The sequence below is a fragment of the Amaranthus tricolor genome, chromosome 10 (genome assembly GCF_026212465.1).
Source record: "Amaranthus tricolor cultivar Red isolate AtriRed21 chromosome 10, ASM2621246v1, whole genome shotgun sequence".
Lineage (NCBI taxonomy): Eukaryota > Viridiplantae > Streptophyta > Magnoliopsida > Caryophyllales > Amaranthaceae > Amaranthus > Amaranthus tricolor.
The window spans coordinates 11,890,810-11,915,740 of NC_080056.1; the positions used below are offsets into that span (position 1 = coordinate 11,890,810).

General features: G+C 29.8%; 1 protein-coding gene across 1 annotated transcript; it reads right to left on the reverse strand.

Moving 5' to 3' along the window:
* Window positions 1–11,898: 11,898 nt before the first annotated feature.
* LOC130825063 (GDSL esterase/lipase At4g10955-like) lies at window positions 11,899–13,847 on the reverse strand. Its single transcript, XM_057690093.1, has 3 exons — window positions 13,574–13,847; window positions 13,317–13,434; window positions 11,899–13,190 (listed from the first exon to the last, which is right to left on the reverse strand). The coding sequence occupies exons 2-3, from the start codon at window positions 13,400–13,402 to the stop codon at window positions 12,197–12,199; spliced, it is 1,080 nt and encodes a 359-aa protein (XP_057546076.1). The 5' UTR covers window positions 13,403–13,434; window positions 13,574–13,847; the 3' UTR covers window positions 11,899–12,196.
* Between the last annotated feature and the right edge of the window lie 11,084 nt (window positions 13,848–24,931).

Here is a 24,931-nt window from a genome sequence, read left to right on the forward strand (position 1 = left end):
TTTGAAGGGCAATTGTAAGATTTTTCAGTAATATAAGAAAGAACTCAATGAGCGAGGACTTGAATGTATATTTATTGGGTATGGATATCTAAGCAAAACCTATAGGTTATATGTAATATAATAAAATGTCTATACATTGATTTTTACGATTATTGAGTCTAGCGATGTAATTTTTGATAAAAAAAATTTCATAGATCGATAGAAAAAGATATCTACAAAAAAGTGCTAATAATGAAGTCGATAATAATAAACAAAAAATCCAGAACAAGTTGAAATAATCAACAAAAAATGCAGGAAGTGTTCCTTTAGAAAGTTGAATTTACTCATAAACAAAGTAAAAGACAAGAGAAGTTAAAACTTTTGGACTTGATTTTCATGTATATTTGGTCGAAGGTACTAATAATGAAATTCATTATAGTGTTTCGTATTGTTTGATTGTGGAAGGTGAACCATTAAAATATAGTGATGCAATGGCTTTACAAGCTAAGATAGCTTTTTTTGGAAAGAAGCAATTAATGATGAAATGGATTCCATCATGGGAAATAATGCTTGAGTATTAGTTGATCTTCCTCCCTCTTGTAAACCAATCGGGTGCAAGTGGATTTATCAAAAGAAAGTGAACGTTGATGGAACCATTTGATAAGTTCAAAGCCCAACTAGTGATACAAGACTTTAGACAAAAGCACAATATTGATTATTTCGATACGTATGCACCACTTGCAAGCAAAGTTGTTAAAATCAGGATTCTACTTGGAATAGTTCAGACTTCTAGAATCGAATTGTAGAATTTTATGATTATACAATAAACTTAAATTTGCTAGCTAATAATAATTATTCACCTCAAAAGTTTAAGTTTATTAATAAAAGTTTCATTCACTTTATTTATAAGAATGAAATAAAAAAATATTTATAATTAGTTTAAATTTTTATACAGATGAAGAAATTCATTTTTAAAAAAATTATGATGATGGATCGTTAAATTATAATAAAAGTAACGAAAGATGGTACACAAGAAAAGTTAAAATAAAAATTAAGAATAAATTTGTAGAATCGCATCGTTAAATCGTACGATCGTAGAATCGTTTATGATTCTACCTCAACAAATTTTATTTAAGTTAGAATCCTAAGATTCTACGAACTCACGATTCTACCTATGATTCGAACACTTGCTTATTTTTGGATCGTAACGTCGTAGAATCGTAGATCATAATCGTGATTTTAATAACCATGGTTGCATGAATGACCACTATTAGGTTGTTGGTAGCACTTGCTACTATACATCATTCATTATTCCATCAAATGGATGTTAAAACTACCTTTTTGTATGAAAAACTAAATAAAGAGGTTTACATGAAAATACTTGGGGGTTTGTTATGGAGAAATAGAGAACAATGTGTGTAAATTTGGTAAGTCATTATATGGACTAAAACACGCACCAAAACAATGGCATTAAAAGTTTGATGAAACAAATTGTTCCTTTGAATTCAAATTGATTCAAGCAGACAAATGCATGTATAGCAATATTCATACCATAGGTAATGGTGCTATTATTTGCCTATATATAGGTGATATGCTCATTTTTGTACTAATTTAGTACAATTTCAAGAAACAAGATTTTTATCTTGATCCTTTCAAATGAAGGATACAGGCAAGGTCGATGTGATCTTAGGCATCAAGATCATAAGAGATGGTAGCCAAATTAAAAATCTTATTATTTTGAGAAAGTGCTCGAACGATTTTTAATATGTTTTTCAAAAGTTCGATCTCAACTCCTATAGAATAAGGTGTGAAGTTACTTCGTCACACGGATGCACTGATTTCTCAATTGGAATATATAAATGTTATTGGATCTTTGATGTATGCTATGACTTGTACAAGACTGGACATAAAATTTGTGGTTACAAAATTGAGTATGTTTACTAGCATCCTAGCTCCACATCATTCAATGGCAATAAAAAGAGTATTAAGATACTTGAAAGGTATCATGAGTTATGTTATAACTTATAATGGAGAACTTTCAATTTTGGAAGACTATTTTGATGCAAGTTGGATCACTAACGAAGAGATAATTCTTCAATAAGTGGTTGGGTGTTTGTTTATGAGAAAGTTTCATTTCATGGTATTCCAAGAAACAAACTGTATAGTCGATTCCACTATAACTTCAGAATTTATAGTGTTAACTTCTGCAGGATATGATGCAAAATGGTTAAGGAATCTTATGTTTGAGATACCTATAAAACTAATGCCTATATCATTGGTGGATATTCCATCTGATTCCATGACGACTTTGGCTAAGGCACATAGTCAAGTGTATACTAGTAAATATAGTTTTCTTGCTCTTAAGCACAACCTAGTGTTAGAGTTTATCATTAATAGGGGTCATAACTCTTGATTAAGCGAACACCAAGTTCAATTTGGTTGGTTTTTCACTAAAGCCATGAGTTTAAGGATTCAATTAAACAAGCATCAATTATAATTGGTTTATGTTAACAAAAATAATAGGAAAGCCCAATTCACACCCGACCAACGTCGTTTCTTGAATTGAATGTAAGGGTGTAATTCCTTTTGAATTTTGTAAGCTACAATATCTAGTGACCCAATGTTGCTTTATATCATGACGAGTGATATAGTCGTCTATTAAAAGTTCTGAATTCCTAGAGTTGAAGAATTCTTGGTTAAGTATTTGGTCGAGGGGATATTTTATACGTAAGGAGAACATACCCATGGGCGGTTCTTGGGGCATCCTAGGTAGCCGAACGCCTAGGGCCCCCCAAAATAAGAGGCCTCAAATTTTAAATGGTGTTATTCAGGCCTGGTTCCGAGTAACACTTTTTAAGTGATTTTTTGTTTGTATAATTTTTTTATATTTGAAGTAATATAATGTTATACTACATTTTGTCTTAAATTATTTTTCTTGAATTGGAAAATTTTTAATCTTTTAATATAATGAAGGGCCCCATTTATAAAAAAAAATCGTAAAATGAATAAGGCCTCCAAAATCTTTTGCTCCTCCCCTAATTACATAGCTATGAAAATTTGGAGTTTATTCGCTTCAAGTAGTCAAGATTGACATGTATACTATGATAACCTTACGAACTGTTACGGACATCAACCTCCTAATGTGTCATAATATTGACATTGTGTTATAGTGTTTTATGAGTACTAAATTGTAGAAAAGACCTCATGTGTTTCATTTTTTGGCACTATATGCTGCATCTTTGTTGGGTATTTATAGCATGTAGGACATATCCATAGGCTTAAAGTATAACTAAGAAAAAACATTACAATGAGAGCGAATTGGAGCTTGCTCGACCGCATGGTCATTCGAGCATTATAGTGCTCGTTCGAGCACTCTAAGGCTCGTTCGAGCACTTTAGTGAAGCATTGCCACTTTAGTTTCTGAGCTTCTGTTTGATGCTCTGGGCATATGCTCGTTTGAGCACTTATGACATTTCGCGTCAGAAACTTTCTGGAAGTGTTTTTTGCTCATGCTTGTTCGAGCATTTATTATGCTCGTTCGAGCAACCTTAGAATAGTGCATCGTATAACTAAGAAAAAACATTACAATGAGAGCGAATTGGAGCTTGCTCGACCGCATGGTCATTCGAGCATTATAGTGCTCGTTCGAGCACTCTAAGGCTCGTTCGAGCACTTTAGTGAAGCATTGCCACTTTAGTTTCTGAGCTTCTGTTTGATGCTCTGGGCATATGCTCGTTTGAGCACTTATGACATTTCGCGTCAGAAACTTTCTGGAAGTGTTTTTTGCTCATGCTTGTTCGAGCATTTATTATGCTCGTTCGAGCAACCTTAGAATAGTGCATCTGTTCGTGGATCAAAACTTTATTTCATGGAGTGTTGTGTTGTTATGAACTAATGTTTTACTTGATATAATTAGTAAATGGATTTGGATGAATCATTGCTACTCTACTCTAAAAATAAGAGTGGGTGCATGAAATCATTTACACTTTGATCACATCATGAACATCAAATTCTGAGTTCATCTTTCTCTCAATCTCTTGAAACATAAAAGAGAGTTATAAACTCTTTTATTGTTTTTCTGGTATTAATTTCTACATAAACACATAATCATTTAGTTCAAATTGGTTTGTACTAATCGGTTGGAGTGATTGATTGTATCTCATTGTGAATTTCCATTCTCATAACCCAAATACCTTTGTGTGTGGGGGGGGGGGGGGAATATCACAACAGGAAAGCTTATAGTCGCCTTTAACCTATATCAAGATTCCCGAGTGACGTTATCATTGCAAACATATCTTCTCTACTGTGTTGTTCAATTTGTGGTTCATTCAAGCAAGGAGTCCATTGCCATATACATAGGAGACACTACAAACATCATCTTATATTTGTTTTTTATTTTTCGCATTATTATATGTAATAATCTTTGGCCCTAGGCACTTAAAATAGCAGCATATACCACTTCAAGTAGTCAAGATTGACATATAGACTATGATAAACTTATGAATCGATATGGCCACAACCCTTATAATGTGTTGCAATATTGACATTGTGTTATATTGTTTTTTGTGTACACATTAGTAAAATAAATCTTATATGTTGCATTTTTTTCACTATATGCTGCATTTTTTGCCCCATATGTGAAATAGTAGCATATACCATTTATTAGTTGCTTTGATTTTAAAACTAGAGCATAAAATAAATTATATGTTGTAGTTTTCCTAGAATCTCTACATATAATTCCCTTTTTATATGTTGTGATTCACTTCGGACCGCAACATATAGTTTCTTGTTTAATTTTTGTAAAAACTTTTATAATATTAATAAATAAAAATAATATTATATTTATTGCTATATCTATACATGATAATTACACTAATCCTTCAAAAGTTCCTTAATCATCACCGAACACTTCAAAAACAAACTCATATTGACACAATTTGTCACCGAGCTTGGCAACGGGATGGAGATTGGAAAGTCCCGTCACCAAGGTAGGCTACGGGCATTTTCCATCTCCATCCTGTAGCCATTCTGTCTCTAAAGTTGGCTACGGGCATTTTTTTTCTTCATTCTATTGCCATTCTGTCTTTAAAGTTGGCTACGAGCATTTTCCATCTCCTTCCCATCGACATTAATATTCTGTGAGAATTTAAATTCGCGGAAGGAGAGAATTTGGGTTTATAAATTTTTCACTTTCACTTTCACTTTCATTTTTTCACTTACATATTCAATAATCTTCAATCTCTTACACTTATTAATCTTTAACTTTCAACCTTCTTCAACCTTTAATCTTCAACCATCAACCTTCAACCTTCAATATTTATTCAACCAGCATCATCCATTTTCGGTTCGTTTTCTAACGTTTTTTAGTTTTTTTAGTTCATATTTTGTTGTTATTTGATGATAGTTTATATATAGATTTATTTTTCGATTTGTATGTGGTTGTTGGTAAATTTTAGTTTGGCTTTATGTTTTCTTTAGTTATTTTTATTTTTAATATTTTTGATTTGTATGTTGCTGTACGTATTGGTAATTTTTCTTGTTGCTAGATTTGTTAATTTTTCTGTTTATATATAGATTTTTATTAATTTTTCTGTTTATATAATAGTTTTTGTTAATTTTTTTTGTTTATCTGTTGATTTTTCTTTTAGTTCACATTGTTGTATGTTGTTGTTTGTACATTTTTTTGTTAATTATCGATAGTTTTGTTTTTTGATTTTTTTAAAATTTTGGATTTTTTTGATTTTCTATCCAAATCTTTATTTTCGGATTTTTTTTTGGGTTAGTTTTTGCATTTTTTTGTATTTGTTTGGTGGTAATTAGTTGTTAGTTTTTTAATCATATGTTAAATAATGACTTTCTTTTTGTTAATTTCAGTTTTTTAATTTCATGGTGAATGTCCTGGTGCATTTGGTGGTTCCCATGGATCTCATAACACGCGTAATCTAGACGACTCGGGCGAGTCTTGTATGCGGCGGGGTGCTGGAAGTGCTAGTAGTAATAGTCTAATAGATGACTTAGATTGTTCTAAACTATATTGAAAATAATTTATATGTAAATTTAGTATTTTAAACCTTTTGTATTATATTTGTTACTATTTTTTATATTAATATAATTAGTTTATTGTTTATATATTGTTTTGTGGTATATATTTTATTTGTTATTTTAGTTTTATGTGTTTTTATGTATTAATTGTTATTTTAATTAAAATAAAACCTAAATCTAAATTATAAACTATTAATTCTTATTAATTAATATTAAAATACAAATAATAAATTAATTAATAATATTAAAATGTTAATAATAAATAATAATATTAGAATATAAACAGAAGGTCAAGGTATGACGATAGAATCAAAATTTGACGCAATAAATGGCGACGGGATGATTACGGAATTTGCACTTGGGGACGCGAAATATGGCTACGGGTCCATATATATAATAATAGGAAAATACAATCAATTTGCGTTCACATTTTTCTCTTATGATCTTGTTTTAATCAAATGCGGTTGAATGTAAATTTTTTGTTTAAGTGATCGACATCACTTATTATCTTTGGATATGCCCTTGGTGGAGGAAGTAGATCTTACAATATTGATTTCAATGGCGTCACTCCATTCTGATCCAATTTCTATTCAAGTTTGTATCATTACTATAATTTTTTTTTTTTACAATAGTCTCACTTCTTTTCCTATGAACTAATCAACAAACTTTTTTATTCATCACACACCCACTCATTTCTTACATTCACTATATTTTTTCTTATCCTCTATCTACAAACAAATATTAAAAATGACACAAATTCCTTTTTAAAAAATATATTATACTAATTCGTCTCACTCAATTTGTCTTATTTTTTATTTTTAGGCGGTCCTACTTTGTTTGTCTCATTTTATACTTTGCACATTACCTAACATTTTTACTTTCAATATTTTTTCTCTTATTTCAAAAAACTCCACAACTAATTAAATTCATTATACTTAATTTTTTAAAGTACATAACTAAAATAAATAAATGGATAATAATGTATATATATCGTGCAACAAATGATGTTGTTAAAGTAAGTTTGATATTTGCATATTAACACTGTCCACCGGTGCTTGACGGTATGAAATTTTGTCATGGGTGTTAATCGCAAACTAAACTCACATCAATACCATTATTCATTAAAAAGCAACAAAGCATACATGGCCAAGCCTCCATGTGATCCATTTTCCACGACGTTGAAAGCCATTAATTTATAGTTATTACGTGGATCATTCCCCAAACTACGTCATATCTTTTCTTTTACAAATTTATCATGTTGCTAAGGATAAATTGTGGCACTCATTCGAGTTATCGGATTGATTTTTGCTTAAGTGGTTTGGATCGATTTAAAATCAAATTTTGCGTTTATTTTAAATTTTACATAATTATAGAATAAAGGAAGGTCAAATTTGATTTAATTACAAAGTCAGGTATATATCAGAACATCACCTCGTTTGATCAGTTTTAAACACCTCTAAGACAGCGATTTTCCTCTTTACTAATCCAAAACCCAGTTTTCCAGCCAATTTGTGTTTGAAATCGTTGTCTTAAACACCCTTTTTTCTATAAGCTTATTTTTACAAATATTTTTGACACTCCCTTTCCTATATACTAAAAAAAGGCTAAGAAAAAGTTCATTAAAAGACATGCGTGAAAAAACAAAAGAAGAATTGAGATTTATATATATATGATGGAAAAGGAAAATATGTACATATAGATAGATAACCCCCCAAAAGTATCATTTTTATTTGCGTAATTAATCTATTTTGAATCATATAATAGAATTCATATAATTGGAATTATAGTTGTCATATGATTATTGTTACAGTATATCACTTAAGAAAGTCGTTATTGGAATAAGTTTGGTTGGTGGGAGCTGGGAACACCATGTTTGGACAGCCACCAAAAAAGTAGGGCCTCGGACAACAACTAAAAGGTCCAAACATCTCTGATCACTAACAGCTTATTTTCATCATCTGTCGTGCACATATCAACTGTTTTTAGTGTAGGCTCAACTAGATTTCTCTTCAATCTTTTAAACATATATTACACATAAATATGTTCGGCCCTAGTAAGTTCCTATTGTTCAAACATGGTATTTACTCAAATATTAACTCACTCTTGTTTTAGTACATGATACGACCCCCACGTACTATCTAATATCATAGTCTGCAAGTTGAACAAAAGCTTTTATGATTTTTCTTATCCTTAAGCTTTTACAACTTTCTTCCATTATAATTGCAACATTAAGTTTGTGGGTACTCGCTAGTTATTGTTGTTAGTTATGGTACATTTACAATTGAGTTTTCATGTGCGGGCTACCCGTCAGACTCAAAAAATGGATCCGCTTAAATGATGATTTTTTTTATAAATTTAATATATATTTGGACGGGTAATACTAATACCCGCCCTCTAAGATATAGGAGTGGGTAGCGACACAAAAGTAAATCCACCCACTTATTTTATAATATATATGATTTAATTTTTCTATTTTTTTATAAATTATATAAGAAGATACAACACTCCAAGAGCAAGAGCCCAAACTCTAACTTCATAGTCTGATTACTTTGATAGTCGAGCAGTATGGACATTTAGAGTTTTAATCTCACTGCCTTATGTATTTCTCTTGAATCGTCAAATGCCTTGCCTTTGAGAATATTTCTTCTTTTAGAGTATTTTGAACTGTGTATTGAATTATTTTTATTGATTTTAAGACTTAACTTTAGACTATGTAATGTGATTATACTTCTTGTGTGGAATGTTTCTATGAATTTTTAAGATTGTTTATAAAATTTTTCTATATTGTTCTTATCTATTTATCTGCGAGTCCCACATAAGAAAATAAAGATGAGTAACGACAAAAAAATTAGGTCCAAAATGACGAGCATACCTTTGAAAATATACAAAGCTCTCAAATTTACTTGAGAAATCTTTCTAAGCAGGGTCGTTCCTGACCCTAGGCAAGATAGACAATTGCTTAAGGCCCAGAACTAGAAAAGAGCCCGATACCTCAATTCAACAGTGTTGTCATGTAGGATGTAGAACACCACTTTTAAATTGCAACTTAATTTTGGCCAAACATCCATTAAAGACCGAAATCGATCCTCTAAAAAGAGCTCATATCTTTCATATTGCCTAAGACCTATAAAATGTCAGAACGATTCTATTTCGTTCTATGTTCAGTTATAATTAGACAAATATCTTAATAGTATAGAAGCTCGTGTAATATATGAATTTTTTTCCTCTATTCTATTCATTTGAGTTTCCAACAAATAATTTAAATATGTGAGAACCTTTTGAGTCCTATACATGGTGCAAACTCAAGAAAACAAGTTAAAGAGAATATTATGAAATTTATATGAATATAAATTTTAAAGAAAGATACAATTGCACATTATCGTTATCAATTTATAATATTTCTAATGAAAAGTAATAATTGATATATATTATTTTTAAAACATTTTGATTGTTTGATTGAATAAATACTTTTTTATTAAATGGAGTCTATTTTATGCGAAAATAGGCATTTTTTAAAATTGATGATTTAAAAAAGAATTCTGTGTAGAAATTCAATCTTGTAAAAATTATTGTCCACACAATCTAATAAAAGGCCCATTTCCATCAAAAAAAAAAAAACACATCACATACAAATCAAAACTCATGGACAATATTCTCTTTGTTTTTATTTGTTATTCCAGTTCACTGTTTTTTACGGATTTCAATTCAAACTTAAAAGTTAAATATTGTGAGTTTTTAAAAATTTTAAAAAATTGATATTTAAAAAAGTATATTTTGAGACGAATCTATCAAGATCCCATATAAATATAGTTTTTCAAATAGATCGATATAAATTCATAGTCAAAGTTTAACACTAATATTTGTAAATTTTATTTAAGAAAACATATATGAAAACAGAGGGAGTATCATTTGTCATTTTCGATCAAAAAGATTTTATTACGACAAATATATAGATATAACTAATTAAAATCTTTTAGTGTTTTTTGAGAATTTTACACATTAATGTGTAATTTGGTGATAACTATTTTATAAGTAATGATTTTATTGTAAGATTCATTTATCAAAACTCTAAAAATCGTGATATTGAATTTTTAAGTTATTTGATTACATACTGTTTAATGTTGATTTTGAGAACTAAATCTTAAGTCTACAAACAAACAACAATCTGTTTGATTTACTTTGTTCTCACCTGTGCACCACCCCTCCTAAACAAATCTGAAAGTCATTCTTAACATTACTTCTAATAAAGCACCATAAATTGTAGAGAAATTTAGTATACATTTTTGGTTCTACTACAAAGATCAAATATATCACTCTGTCTTTAATGAAGTTTTCCGAAAAAAATATTTACAGAAATTAAGAAAAATAAAATTCTTTAGGCAGTAAATGTGTTATTTTATTGAATAATAAATTTGATGGGAAAAAGTGGAAATCATAAACATTAAAAAATATTAAAATAAAATTAGTAGAAAAAATATTAGAATTACTGCTAATAGAAATATATCATTATAAAGTTAGTGGAAACCATGTGAGGACGTAAGGAATAAAAAAATGTTAAAATGAAGTTAGTAAAAGATATGTAAGGATCATAAGTATTATTAAAATATTAAAATAAAGATGAACAAAGTTATTTTTTGTCCAAATTTGTGATATACATAGAAAGATTCTGTAACGAAACAACAAATAGAATACCCAAAATGACAAATAAAAACTTCTTTAAAAAACATAGAGAAAATATTATCTTGGAACTATAAGTTTTGATTGTTACACACAAAAATAAACCTGAGCATATTAACTAATGTAATACAAAGAGGAAAACTTAGTGCGAAAATTTTCAGAAAGTACCTAATAAATTTTTTTTCTAAAAAAGTACTTAATAAACAAAGTTTTGCCAAAAATTACCTAACAAAATTTTTTCTTTTCCAAAGAGTATCAAGTAACGTTTTCCTTCAGTTGACAGTCAAATATAGTGGTTGACTGGTCAAAATTGAAAATTGTTCTCCTCTTCTTCAATTTCTTTTCCAATTCAATTTCCTCACTATATTCTTCCTCTACTTTTTACTCAAAATTGAAAATAAATTAAAAATGAAATTGAAGATAAGGAGGAAAAAATTTTAATTTTGCTAGTTTTCCATCATCTTTGACGTTCAATTCAAGAAAAACGTTACTTGGTACTCTTTGGAAAAGAAAATTTTTATTAGTTATTTTTTGGCAAAACATTTTTTATTAAGTACTTTTTGAAAAAAAAATTATCAGATAATTCTTGACAATTTTATCAAATTTATAATTAACTCAAGACGTAGTTTCTAAAATTGAATGAACGGTGAAAATGGTAGTGTAAAATTAGTGTGATGATTTAATAAATTGACCTAAATGGAATATAATTGAGCTAAAATGAATGAAATATTGATCAACTCAAAAACAATCCCCAACACTCTCTTTGGTTAAGAGAAAATAAAGGAAAAGCAAGGGGAGGCTTCATTTTCCTTATTTGGATATCAATTTGGGGCAGGGTGGGAATATGCTCCGTCACACTTTGAACAAAACAAATCCCTTTCTTTCTAAAAATATTATCTAAGTATAGCGTAAGTGATTAATCATTTGCATATAATAGCAGTGCCTAATTGTTGATGATCTAGTCTTGTTAACAGTACCACTGAGCTACTGTTTAACATCCACAGATCTATCTCATACAGTTCAATTCTCATTCTTCACCCATGACCAATACGAGCTCGAAACTTCTTTCCTAACTACTGCAAATAATCCAACCGTATCATATACTATCTCCTATTTACCCTAATATTATCATTTGACCGGACACATTTGCCAATGCAATAATTTTATCATTTATATTTCTGATTGTGAATAATTAGAAATTCTAAAAATTTGATATTAATGATCTTTGCATTAAAACGAATCAAACCATATCACACTTGACTATGTTATAATTTATAGACTAAGCATAAAATACAAATTAATAGTGATTGGTAAACAATGTCAAAAGTCAAATGGAACTATTAGGGTGAATAGAGGGAGTATTAACAATCAATTCCTTATACACAATTACACTTGAGTTACATAGCACATAAACAGTTCAATAGGACTCAAACACAAAACTGTGATTTCCTGGGTTTTACACAACTTAAATTCATCCATCTGTTTAATGTTTCCTGTATCAATGTATATTCAATTGATAAAGCTTAGAATGCCAATATGGATGAGGTTCCCACCATTGAAGAAGCCCATGAGCTGCCATGAAATCTTGTTCCTTAACAATCACATTCTTTGTAATAAAAGCTGAAGGAATCAGATGAACTGCTTCACCATCTCTTCCTAATGCAGCTGATACTAAACTCAATACCGATGTTTTCGTTGCAATTCTTTCGACCCCACCAACACCCCATCCTTCCATCTTCTCTCGATGCTCGAAATACCCGATATACTCACAGCAAATCGGGTCTTTTGGGTTCAAAAATAAGTATGGAGTCCAACAACAAAGAGTAGAAAATGGGTCATGTTGATCAATTTTAGTATTCTTTTTGGTACCATTTATAGCAAGGGAAAGGCCAACATTTAGAACACTACGAGCAATACGGGCCCCAAGTTTCAAATTCGGGTCATTGATTTTCTCAATCGGGACGCAGATGTAAGGAGGGTTAAAAAGATAAGTTTCTATGTAACATCCTCTTTTAGCCAAATCTTTTCCCGCTTGTAATGCTATAGCTGCACCTAAAGAATGTCCTGTTAGCCAAACATTACCCGGCCCTTCGTTGGCTATTATGCTCTCTATTGCTTGCAATGCCATTTGATACCGTAAGTCTCGGGTCAACCCGTTAAAGGCAAGTTTGAGATCCAAATGCAAATCCCTTTTTCCGGTTTCATGCCTTGTGATCGTGCCTCGAAATGCAATAACATACTTAGGAGGTACAACTTGGGGTGACATGGGACAAAATTGGTTAGAGATATGATATTTGTATTGATAAATGATCCCAAATATAGATGAATCAATAGGATCTACAAGAGTTTGAAAGCAATGGAAATGGAAAAAATCCCACCAAATTGGTGCTAATGCATCATTCAATGTTCGTTTTTCTTGGCGATCTCTTTCTAATACGAACACCCCTTGAATTAAACTAGCTGCAACGGCTCCCTTATGCTCTAGTGATCTCCTATAACAAAACTAATAGCCCAAATTAGTCAAATAGAATGTTGTTTGATTCATCTCAATATAAATTGTATTAATATTTATGTTTTATAATTTTTAACTAGGACGTTCGACGGAGGGAGTACATTACCAATCAACAGAAGTGAGATGAGCAGGGCCACAGATGGAAAAATCTTCCTTCTTTAATGGGTTTGCTTCCTCCTTCTTCCCTTTCATTTTGCACCTTATTCACGAACGAACCCTGCCGGCTGCCAGGAATTCAATGAATAATCACACAACACAATTTTATTTCTTGTAATAATGAAAAAAAACAATGAACCGACAATGTATAAATTAATCAAAAATCAATGCTAACTTTAAAAAGAAATTTATGAATGAAGAAATTACCAAGAACGGGAAGGAGATGAAGCAAAGCTAAGGGAGATTGGTAAAAGCAATGCGCATAAATGTTGCTTTTCTGTTACACTAGAAGGTTCTTCTATTTTGACCCAGTTTTCTTTGACTTTTTTAGGGTGTTTTTAGATTCAGAATGTTGAGAAGATAGACAGTGAAATGGAGTCGAGGTGAGAGGAGAGTTTTGTGTTTCCCACTAATTTGACATACTATTTTTATTTCTTGTAATAAATTTACGCGTAGGAATAAAAAGTCGTACAGCTAGCCTGTAACCGACTAACTGTAAGCATTTATGTTTCTTACATCAGTACTCCCTTGAATTTGCACTATTAGTATTTTTTATTTTAATGTATGCTATTTAATTTATATTATTTTTATTTTTTGATAATGTTATACTCCCTTCTATTCAGCTGAACTGTCTCATTTGACTTTTTACACTTGTCGAGGCAACATTTTAACTCTTAATATCACAAATTATGCTTAATTAAAAATTATAAAAAGTTGATATTAATAATCCTTGTATTGAGACGAATCAAACAAGATCCCATATGACTATGTTTTAACTTATAGATTAAGAGTAAAATACAAATTAAGAGTGATAAGTGAATAGTGCCAAAAAAAAATGGGACAATTCAGCTGAATAGGAGGTAGTATTACTTTTTTCTAATCATATTCATATATTTCAATTTTTTTTTAATTTAATTCATATAATTTATTTTCTCTTATCATTTATTACTACTTTCTTAAAATTTACTCATTTTCTCTCTGATGCAAATTAAGGAGGATAGATGAGTAATACACACGCTTATTAGACATGGGCTCCTAAAAAAATTTCTATTTTATTTTAAAATTAAATATAAAATTAAAAAGTTAACAATAATTGATAGAATAAATTACCTAGAATGATCAAACATTTTACTGATTTTGCTATAATAATCTCAACTTTTTATTAACCAATGAATAATCTCAACTATAAGGATTGATTGCTAAGAATACATCAAGATAACCTCTTACCTATGCAACAAGTTATTTTATATAAAAAAATTAAATAATAAATAAAATAATAAATTATAAAAAATTTAAAAATTTAAAAAAAATTAAAAAGAGTAATCGAGTAAATTTATTTTTTATTTTAACTTTTAATTTTTAATTTTTTGATTTTTTGATTTTTTTTTTCTTTTTTTGTGTGGCAATTAACCTATAAAAATCAGTCATCATTTCGGTAACAATGTTTTTAGGTAAGTGACCCTAAAATTCGGATTATAAAATATAACTAAATATAAAATTTGTAATATCAAAAAAATGTTACACACCAATAATATGGCTTGATGTTATCCGCTTTTTGTTTGATAATCATGAGTTTATAATTCAATAATTAGTAACCAAAGTAATAATTATCATTAATAGCACTTTGGGCTGGTGGTTAAATGCACAAGTTAATTACACAAGGTCTCAAGTTCAATGTATATGAAAGTAAAATCTATCTAATTTTTTCGTGGGCCCTGGGCGTAGACCCTTTTTGCCCTTGCCTAGGGGAGGCCCTGGACACCAGAATTATAGTCCAAAAACACATATATTGTGTATGGAGAAAGAGGAAAGGAAAAGGAAGCGAGAATTTGAAAAAAAAATTAAGGATTCATTGTTCAGATAACAAAAAGGATGGAAGAGGTTTTAAGGGAAAGCGTTAAAAAAAATTTTTTTAAGAATACAATTTCTTTAAAGATTTGGAGGTGAGGGGTTTTGAGGAAAAATGTAGACAAATTTTATTAAGAATACAATCTTTTAAGGATTTGGAGGAGAATACTACGTTTGTTCTTTTTCTCTTCCTTTTCCTTCTTTTTCCTTCATTTTCTTCCCCCTCTATTCTTTTATTTTAACTCTTAATTTGCAATCCAAATATATAATTAATATTTTAAGAAAATTATGAATATCCTAATCATTGACGGTTAAATTGGCTTGGTGAAAAGTAACTTCAAAATAAGCTAACTTTTGGTAAATATGGACATTTAAAAATCTAAAGTAGTTTCATATTTAAATATATATATATATATATATATATATATATATATATATATATATATATATATATATATATATATATATATATATATATATATATATATATATATATATATATATATATATATATATATATATATATATATATATATATATATATATATATATATATATATATATATGTTATGATTAGTGTGACTTCAGTGCACATTTGGTGTGTGCATTCATGTGTGACTCTTGGGTTTGGAATCCAATGAGTGTGTTAATGTTGGTGTATTAAGTTGATTATTATGGTTTATGATGATGATTAAGGTATGAATTAATGAGTTATTCATAGGAGTTATGGGACTTAATGAAGAAGTGTAAAGGTTTAGTTCAAGATGCTCTACAATGCAAGGTCGAACAACTCTATCAGAAGCTCTCTGAAGTGCTGCTCGACCAGCTCGCTCGACCGAGCGAGCTTCAGGATGGGTCGAGCGAGCAGACAGAATGCAGACAGACACTTCCTGTATCCCACTCGACCAGGCCGCTTGACCGAGCGAGCCTCTGCTTTGGTCGAGCGATGTTTCTGATACTCCTAAGATGCTGTTTTTGACTTTTCAAGTTCTTGGAGATGTTTCATTGTCATTTATTAATAGTTATAATGTACTTAATGTTACTTAGTGAGATCTCTCCTATAAATAGAGAGATCTCATTCACATTGTAAACATCCACAAAAATACACCCCAAGTTAAACACTAGCCTATATCTCTTCTCTATTATAATTCTCCATATTTGAGAGTTCTTTGAACTCCTTTTGATAATATAAGATATACTACACACCGGAGGACGTAGCCTTAGTTGGGTGAACCTCGTTAAATCTTTGTGTCATTTTATTGCTTTATTTTCTCCTACAAATATCGATATCATTGATAGCGTAATTTGTTTGTCACTAAACTTCATACACTCGATCTTGGCAATATTGGAGTTTGAAACACATTGTTCGAACTCTAATACATCGTCGTTTTCACTTGGTATCAGAGCAAAGTTGTTGTTATCATGTTTTAGAGGTTATATTGGTGCTACATGGCTACAATGAAACTTGATATTGAAAGTTTGATAGGAGTGTGAACTTTGGCTTATGGCAAGTCAAAATGAAAGCAATTTTGATACAAAATGGAGTGCATAAAGCACTAGATGGTGTGGAGAAGAAACTCGAAGGCATTAGTGAGGCGCAATGGGAAGAAATGGATGCGAAGGCTCTTTCTGCCATACAACTCTGTCTCTCTAATGAAGTGTTGAGAGAAGTTGTAAAGGAGGAAACTTCAAAAGGCATTTGGGAAAAATTGGAATCACTCTATATGGAAAAGAGTGTTACCAATCGACTTTTGTTAAAGAGTCGTTTGTATGATCTCAGATTGCAAGAAGAGAAGCCCATGAAATCGCACCTTGATGAATTTTACTCAATAGTTATAGATTTGCAAAATATTGATGTAAAAGTGGATGATGAGGATTTGACTACTCTATTGTTAGTTTCTCTAGCGTCTTCATATAAGCATTTTAGGGAAACCTTGTTATATGGAAGAGACACTTTGAGTAGTGAGGATGTTAGAAAGGCTTTGACTCAAAAAGACCTTATTGATTCTCAATTTGCTTAAAAGGAGTCTAGAGTTTCCAATGATGCTTTAATTGTTAAAGAGTCGAGTAGGAACAAAAGGAGCATGACTTGCAACTTTTGTAAGAAAAAGGGCCACCTCAAGAAAGATTGTTGGAAATTAAAAACCAAACAATTTGATGAAAGCAAATCCGCAAAAGCTAGCTTCGCCGAAGCTAGCTATGTTGTAGATGATGAATATGATGTTGATGTTCTTGTCGTTACTAGTGAATATAAGGGTGGTGATTCTTGGATTTTGGATTCGGGATGTTCGAGACACATAACTTGTAACAAGAGCGGCAATCTCGATATATAATTAACATTTAATAATAATGTTTAATACAAGAAAAATATTGCGGAAGTCTCAAAATGCCGAATTGTTAAAAACTTTAAATAATAAAACTGAAACTGTTTAAAATAAAAGTAAAATATTATTACCTCTGATAAGAAATATTGTTTGCTCAAAAAGAAAAAAAATATCATCATCAAGTCATCAATAAAGATACAAAAAGCAGCTAAGTTCTCGATAAATAATAATTGCTGCGGCCTGGATCGGAACCTGAACTAAATCCTGCAAAATGCTGCCATCCATGATACGGATGACAGCCGATTGAATCGGTCAGCGCTTAACGCCGAGCATAACTTCCTATCCAGTTCAAAATACGGAAATTATACGCTACATTTACAAAATAATAATTTAAGTACGAACTTATACTTAATTGACACCACCGTATACTTTAACCATGTTCTTTTTCTATTACATACTTTTAAGTCACTAAGATACCATTATCGATCCGGACAGAAGTACGTTACTGCCACTTATACAATTCGGTAATCTTAACACTTAAGTAAGTTCATTTGGTTAATACTCATAACCGTACCATGCATCATAGCATCAACACTAATCAAGTTTATCACTGATCAACAAGCACATCAATATGACACCTGATATATGTAAGTGTCTTGTAAGGTGAGAACCATAGTCCTAAACCCTAACTGTGGTGGGAGTCGTCACCCCTCCAATACAATATTTATGCTCGAGCTCTACAGGATAGGTAGCGAACCCCCTGTCTTACACCGCATTTTACGTGCCGGCCAACACGGACGCCGGGATTTTACATGCCGGTCCATGGTTCGACATTACCTTACTATCAGGGTCATTCATTCAATACATTTCACACAAGTACATCACATTTTTATTACTCCAAGTTGACTTTGAATTTGAATTTGACCAACCAAAGTGGTAACTTCATTTATTTAATATAATTCTTGATCATAATGTTTGATTTACCTTTACGTCTTTATATATTCATTACTTAATTTTTACACAATAAATTTTATTTATAAATTTATTTTAATAAGTCAATTCACACTAATAACTTAATATTTTATTAATAGTCTCCAAATTAGTATTTTCCACAAGTAGCTACTAAAATATATTTCTCTTGAAATAAGTTTCCAAAATTAAAATTTTCAACTTTAAAATAAATAAAACTTTATTCTCCTCACAAAATCAAACATTCTAATTAAAACTCAAGTTAAACTGCAACCTTTGGTTAAGTTTTCAAAATTCAACAAGTTTACTAAAAATAATTATTTCAAGTTTGGAAGAACAAGTAAACTTATTAGATTCGCAAAAATCAACATTCTAGTTATAAAACAAATAAAACTTATAATTTCACAAAAATCAATATTTCACACATAGTTTAAGAACAAGTTTACTAAAAATACTTTTACATCTTTTTATATAAATTTTGGTCAAATAGTTAGCAGATAAAATATTATTTTGTACTAAATAGTAATTAAATGTCACAAAAGTTATTTTTTTATTTTTAATTATGAAATCTCATATATTCAAGAAAATCACTTCAATATTTAATAACTTATAAAGCTTTCTCAAAAATAACTTTTAAGATTTTATTTTAATATTATCACAAAATAGCTTATAATAATATAAAAAAAATAAATCAAACTCTTTTTTCTTTCTAATATGATAATGGTCGAATGGCATATGAGTATTTTGGGGCCTTTTTCGCTAACAAAACAACTTCATTTAATTTATTATAGTAAATTCAAGATTTAAATAATTAACATCACCACTAAAAAAATAAAAACTTTACACAATAACTTAGAAATTTACTATCACTTTAAGGATAAACTTAAATCTCAGAATAAAGTATAATAACAAAATTTTTAATATAATCATACTTAGTAAAATACGTTCAAAAAAATAACTTACTACCTTATAAACTAGTTTGAAGGCTAACATAAACATATTAATACAAAATTCTAACATAAAATAAATTCTTAAATATAATAACATTTCTAGTGTAACACATAACTCTCAAATATACTAGCACTAGTTTATAACATAAATCATGCTTAATATCACTAGAATATAATTTTGCACTCAACTTCCTAAACTTGTTCAGAGATTATTAAATTAACATACTAAAAATACTTTTAGCATATACATACTTAATATAATCTTGAGCATAATTTCATTAAACTAACTTTCACTAAAATATATCAACATATTTCATACTTTGCATATTATAAAGTAAATATAATGTAAAATTTCACAAAAAGAGTAAGGTAAGAAGTTATACCATACTAACACCAAGGATTAGTACTAAGTACTAATTGGAAAAAATAATAAGAAATAAGATCCTCCAAGATAGATAATAATGCTCTAAAGATAATTAATTCCAACTCCCAAAATAATGATGATGATTTAAGCTAAATAAAGAGTGTTCTAAGCTCCATGTTCTTTAATTTTTTTCAATTAATAAAGGTATTAATGTAGTAAGATTTTAATGAAGTGAAAATATAAGAAAGAATGTTAGAAAGATTTGATGATGGTGGTGTAAATGATCTCACGGCTAAGGGGGGTATTTTTAATGGGTTTGGGCAACTTTGTAGTTCATTAGATTGTATGAAAAAGAGTGTTAGGAGTATAGAAGAAGATTAACTTGTGTAAGTGATTTAGAGTGTGTAAGTGAATGTGTAAGAGTTGGAGTGTGTAAGTGAATGGAGTGTGTAAGAGTTTGGAGTGTAGAAGAAGGTTAGCTTGTGTAAGAAAATGGTGATAACTTGTGTAAGTGATGAACATCATGTGTTACCATATAAAGGATTTTGGTTCATCAAAATTTTGTTCTAGTATGTACAAGTGAATATACTTTAAAATAATGGGTAAATTTAATCATGAAAATATGTAATTTATTTAAAATTTTGCTTAAACTATACTTAATGTTAAAAAATACAACTCATTTTTATTTATAAAATAATTATATCAAAATTTTAAGGTTAAAATAATAAGTAGTAATGTTAGTTTAAGGAAGAAAGTTAAAAAGTAACGTTTTACAAAACCGTGAATATAATAATAAAATTTTACTTTTCGTACTATAAAATAATAAAATAATATTTTAGTGCTTATAAAAAGATTTTAAACAAAATACTATTTTAAAGTTTAATATTTGAAAGATATTACAAAATCAGAAAAGATTTAGGAATTAAAGATGGTTTGAAATGGATAATTAAAGGATTACAGATTTGAATTGAAAATTCGGAATAATTAATCGAAAGATTAAAATTAAGAATTTTGAGTCTGTTACATAACTTTTATCTCTAGTTTCTTCTCAACTTATCAAAAGGTTGATGGAAGAAACGTCACTATGGGCAATGAGGCTAGTTGTCCGATAGTTGGTATTGGAGATGTTAAAATTGTCATGTTTGATGGTGTTGAAAGAACATTGACCGGAGTCCTTCATGTTCCAGGTATGAATAAAAACATAATTTCCCTTAGTATTCTGGATAAAGAAGGTTTTAAATGCATTGGTGAAGGTGGAGTTTTGAAGGTTGGCAAGGGTCCTAATGTGTTCTTGAAAGGATTCATTAATAATGGCTTGTATATGCTTTTGCGTTCAACCTTAATCAGTTCGACTTGTGTGTCCACTACTTCAACCAAGCATGAAAATGAAATTGTTACTTCTTTTAATGACAGTTTGAGAATAATTTCAACATATCCCAATGAGTCCATGGGATGTATGGACTTCATTGGTAATTAAAAGCATACTCTTATGAGCCCCTTTAAGGGCATGTTTAGTGCATGTGCTATGTTTATGCACATGTGTTGTTTTTTATTTTGAGTATGATGTTGTGTAAGTTGTTATATTATGTTGGAGTGAATTAGAGAATTCCATTGACTTGGGTGAACTCAAGTTAAGGTGGAGATTGTTATGATTAGTGAGACTTGAGTGCACATTTGGTGTGTGCATTCATGTGTGACTCTTGGGTTTGGAATCCAATGAGTGTGTTAATGTTGGTGTATTAATTTGATTATTGTGGTTTATGATGATGATTAAGGTATGAATTAATGAGTTATTCATGGGAGTTATGGGACTTAATGAAGAAGTGTAAAGGTTTAGTTCAAGATGCTCTACAATGTATGGTCGAGCAACTCTGTCAGAAGCTCTCTGAAGTGCCGCTCGACCGAGCGAGCTTCAGGATGGGTCGAGCGAGCAGACAGAATACAGACAGACACTTCATGTATCCCGCTCGACCGAGCGAGCCTCTGCTTTGGTCGAGCGATGTTTCTGATACTTCTAAGATGCTGTTTTTGACTCTTCAAGTTCTTGAAGATGTTTCATTGTCATTTATTCATAATTATAATGTACTTAATGTTACTTAGTGAGATCTCTCCTATAAATAGAGAGCTCTCATTCACATTGTAAACATCCACAAAAATACACCCCAAGCCAAACACTAGCCTATATCTCTTCTCTATTGTAATTCTCCATAGTTGAGAGTTCTTTGAACTCCTTTTGATAATATAAGAGATACTACACACCGGAGGACGTAGCCTTAGTTGGGTGAACCTCGTTATATCTTTGTGTCATTTTATTGCTTTATTTTCTCCTACAAACATCGATATCATTGATAGCGTAATTTGTTTGTCACTAAACTTCATACACTCGATCTTAGCAATATTTAAGTTTGAAACACATTGTTCGAACTCTAATATATCGTTGTTTTCAATATATATATATATATATATATATATATGTACATATATATATATGTATATATATATATATGTATATATATATATATATATATATATATATATATATATATATATATATATATATATATGTATATATATATATATATGTATATATATATATATATATGTATATATATATATATATATATATATATATATATATATATATATATATATATATATATATATATATATATATAGATTTCATGAGCTTGTAAAACTAATTTGCAACCCAAGTTAGTCATAAATATCAATTGCATTCTAGCGAAACGAACAAATTCATCGTAAAAAATTATTCATAAACTAAAGAATGATTCTCTATGGAAATATGCCAACTAAACTGTCAAGAAATCACAGACTATAATTTAAAGTAAAAATTTATTACAACCAAATATTTATGACAACTTAAAATAATTAAAAAAATTGAACTTATTAAAAAATAAATAAAAAACGAAACTGTCAGAATACAGATAGAGTATGAATTTTTTTTATCATATAAAAAGTCTTAGAAATGTGGAGACCGAATACCCAAAAATATTAGGAATATAGTGTTTTGAATTTATTAATTTCAAATGGTTCACCAAACTTTAGTTGCTCTATAATTGAGGAAAACCTACCTAGAAAATAATTTTTAGGGAGGCTTCTTGTGTCCAAGTCCTTCATAGAATATCTAAAATCATTAAGTTCAACAGAAATCATATTATCAAGAGTAAATTTGCGAATAAAATTGAGGTTTTTAATGATTTTAGGAGTATGTAAGACATTTTCAAGAGTTAAAGATTTTTTAGAGGAAGAAAGAGGTAAGTGTATGTGACCAAGAACTGAAATTATATGACCATTGCCAACAATCATAGCATTATATGATGACACTTTAAAGGAAAATAATTTATTAAAGTATCTTGAGAAGGTGTCGTATTAGATGTCGCACTGGTGTCCATGTAATATTGCTCATCCGCAGAAGATAAAAAGAGAGTGTGCATAGCTTGATCAATATCCGTAAGAAAATAGCCTTAGATAAAGAAGATCTAGTGCAAAGGTTATGGACTAAACGTGGCCCAAGAATCCGAAAATTTGAAACCATTAATGAAATAATTAAAAAAAAATGAACCAAATAATCTAAATTTTAATATATATATATATATATATATATATATATATATATATATATATATTTATATATATATATATATATATATATATATATATATATATATATATATATATATATATATATATATATATATATATTTAAAACTTATATTTACGGTATTTCTAGTAGGGTTCAATCCAATCTTAGAACATATAAAACGCTTAAAATGGTTCAAATACATGTTCGAATTGCAAGCAAACAACTTACGTCTTCTCCCAACATAATGAACTTTGCCACTAATTTCTCGAATACAACCATTCCAAAAACATACTATAGTCACGCAAAATGATGCCCTTTTCTACATTAATACAAAGAAAATCAACATGATCATCAACTTCATGCCCATACAAGCACATTATATTCATTTGATTATAATCTTTTTTGGTCTAAAAATTATTACTAATAATATTACTTCGTTTCTAATAATATTATCAACATTGAATTCAACTAATTCAACAACATCACTTCAAAAAAAACATAAAGCTATAAAAACAATTAAAAATTACCTTCAATACTTATGGATGATTAAAAATAGTCTTGATTTAACAACTAGTAACCTACATTTGAAAAAGTAAGCAAATTTGATTATAACCCTAAAAAACTACATATACACCAAAAAAATACACAAACAAGTTTATTGAGCAAGCTAGATTATTCCACACTAATTTTGAATTGTCAAATTGAAAGAGGAATGCAAAAATTGATGGATTGAATCAATGGTTTTAGAGGAAGAATGTCAAGTTTGAAGCTAGGGTTTTGAGAAATGGAGAAAAATGGGAAAAAAAAGAAACTGATGCGTGTTTTTGTGCAACAGGTCTTTTGTCCTATTTGACTGTTCGCAGTTAGTAACTGGACACAGATTCAAATTACAGATTTGAGATTTTCACGCTTACTTTTGGAATATTTTTGAAACTTAGATTATTTTGTTATTTTTTTTATTTTTCCACTTATTGATTTCAATTTTTCCAAGAATTCCAGGAGATGGATTGGAAATGGGCTGCTGCTTTAGAGAGGCCCACGATTAAGTGGGAAAGTGGCAAGAAGATTGGTCCCATCTCCTATGTAGGGGTTTTCTGATATGCCCAAGTTGGGCAATTTCAGGAGGGAAATGGAGATAGGCCTGAATTCTATTGGCGGACTTGTTTGGAACCATTGGGCTTCTAGTGAGCATCACACAGTAGTTGGCTCCTGACTAGAGGGGCCTTGGTGGTGGCTGCGGCTTCTCTGTCCACCACGTTGGGGGTTGCAGCGGCGACCACAGTGGTTGGTTGTGTAAGAGAATCAGAGTTTTCTGAAAACTCTGAATTTTGTGGGCTTTGAGCTAAATCTTGGGATAAAGGAAGCTCTTTGTTGTTCAAGAGTTGTACTATATATCGAAAAGAACAATAGTCGAAGGTCAAACCATGAAGAGCTGGAAGAACCAACCAATTATCGGTGATGGTGGAGCCATGATTGTTAAGGGTAATGGCAAGGGTTTTGAGTTTG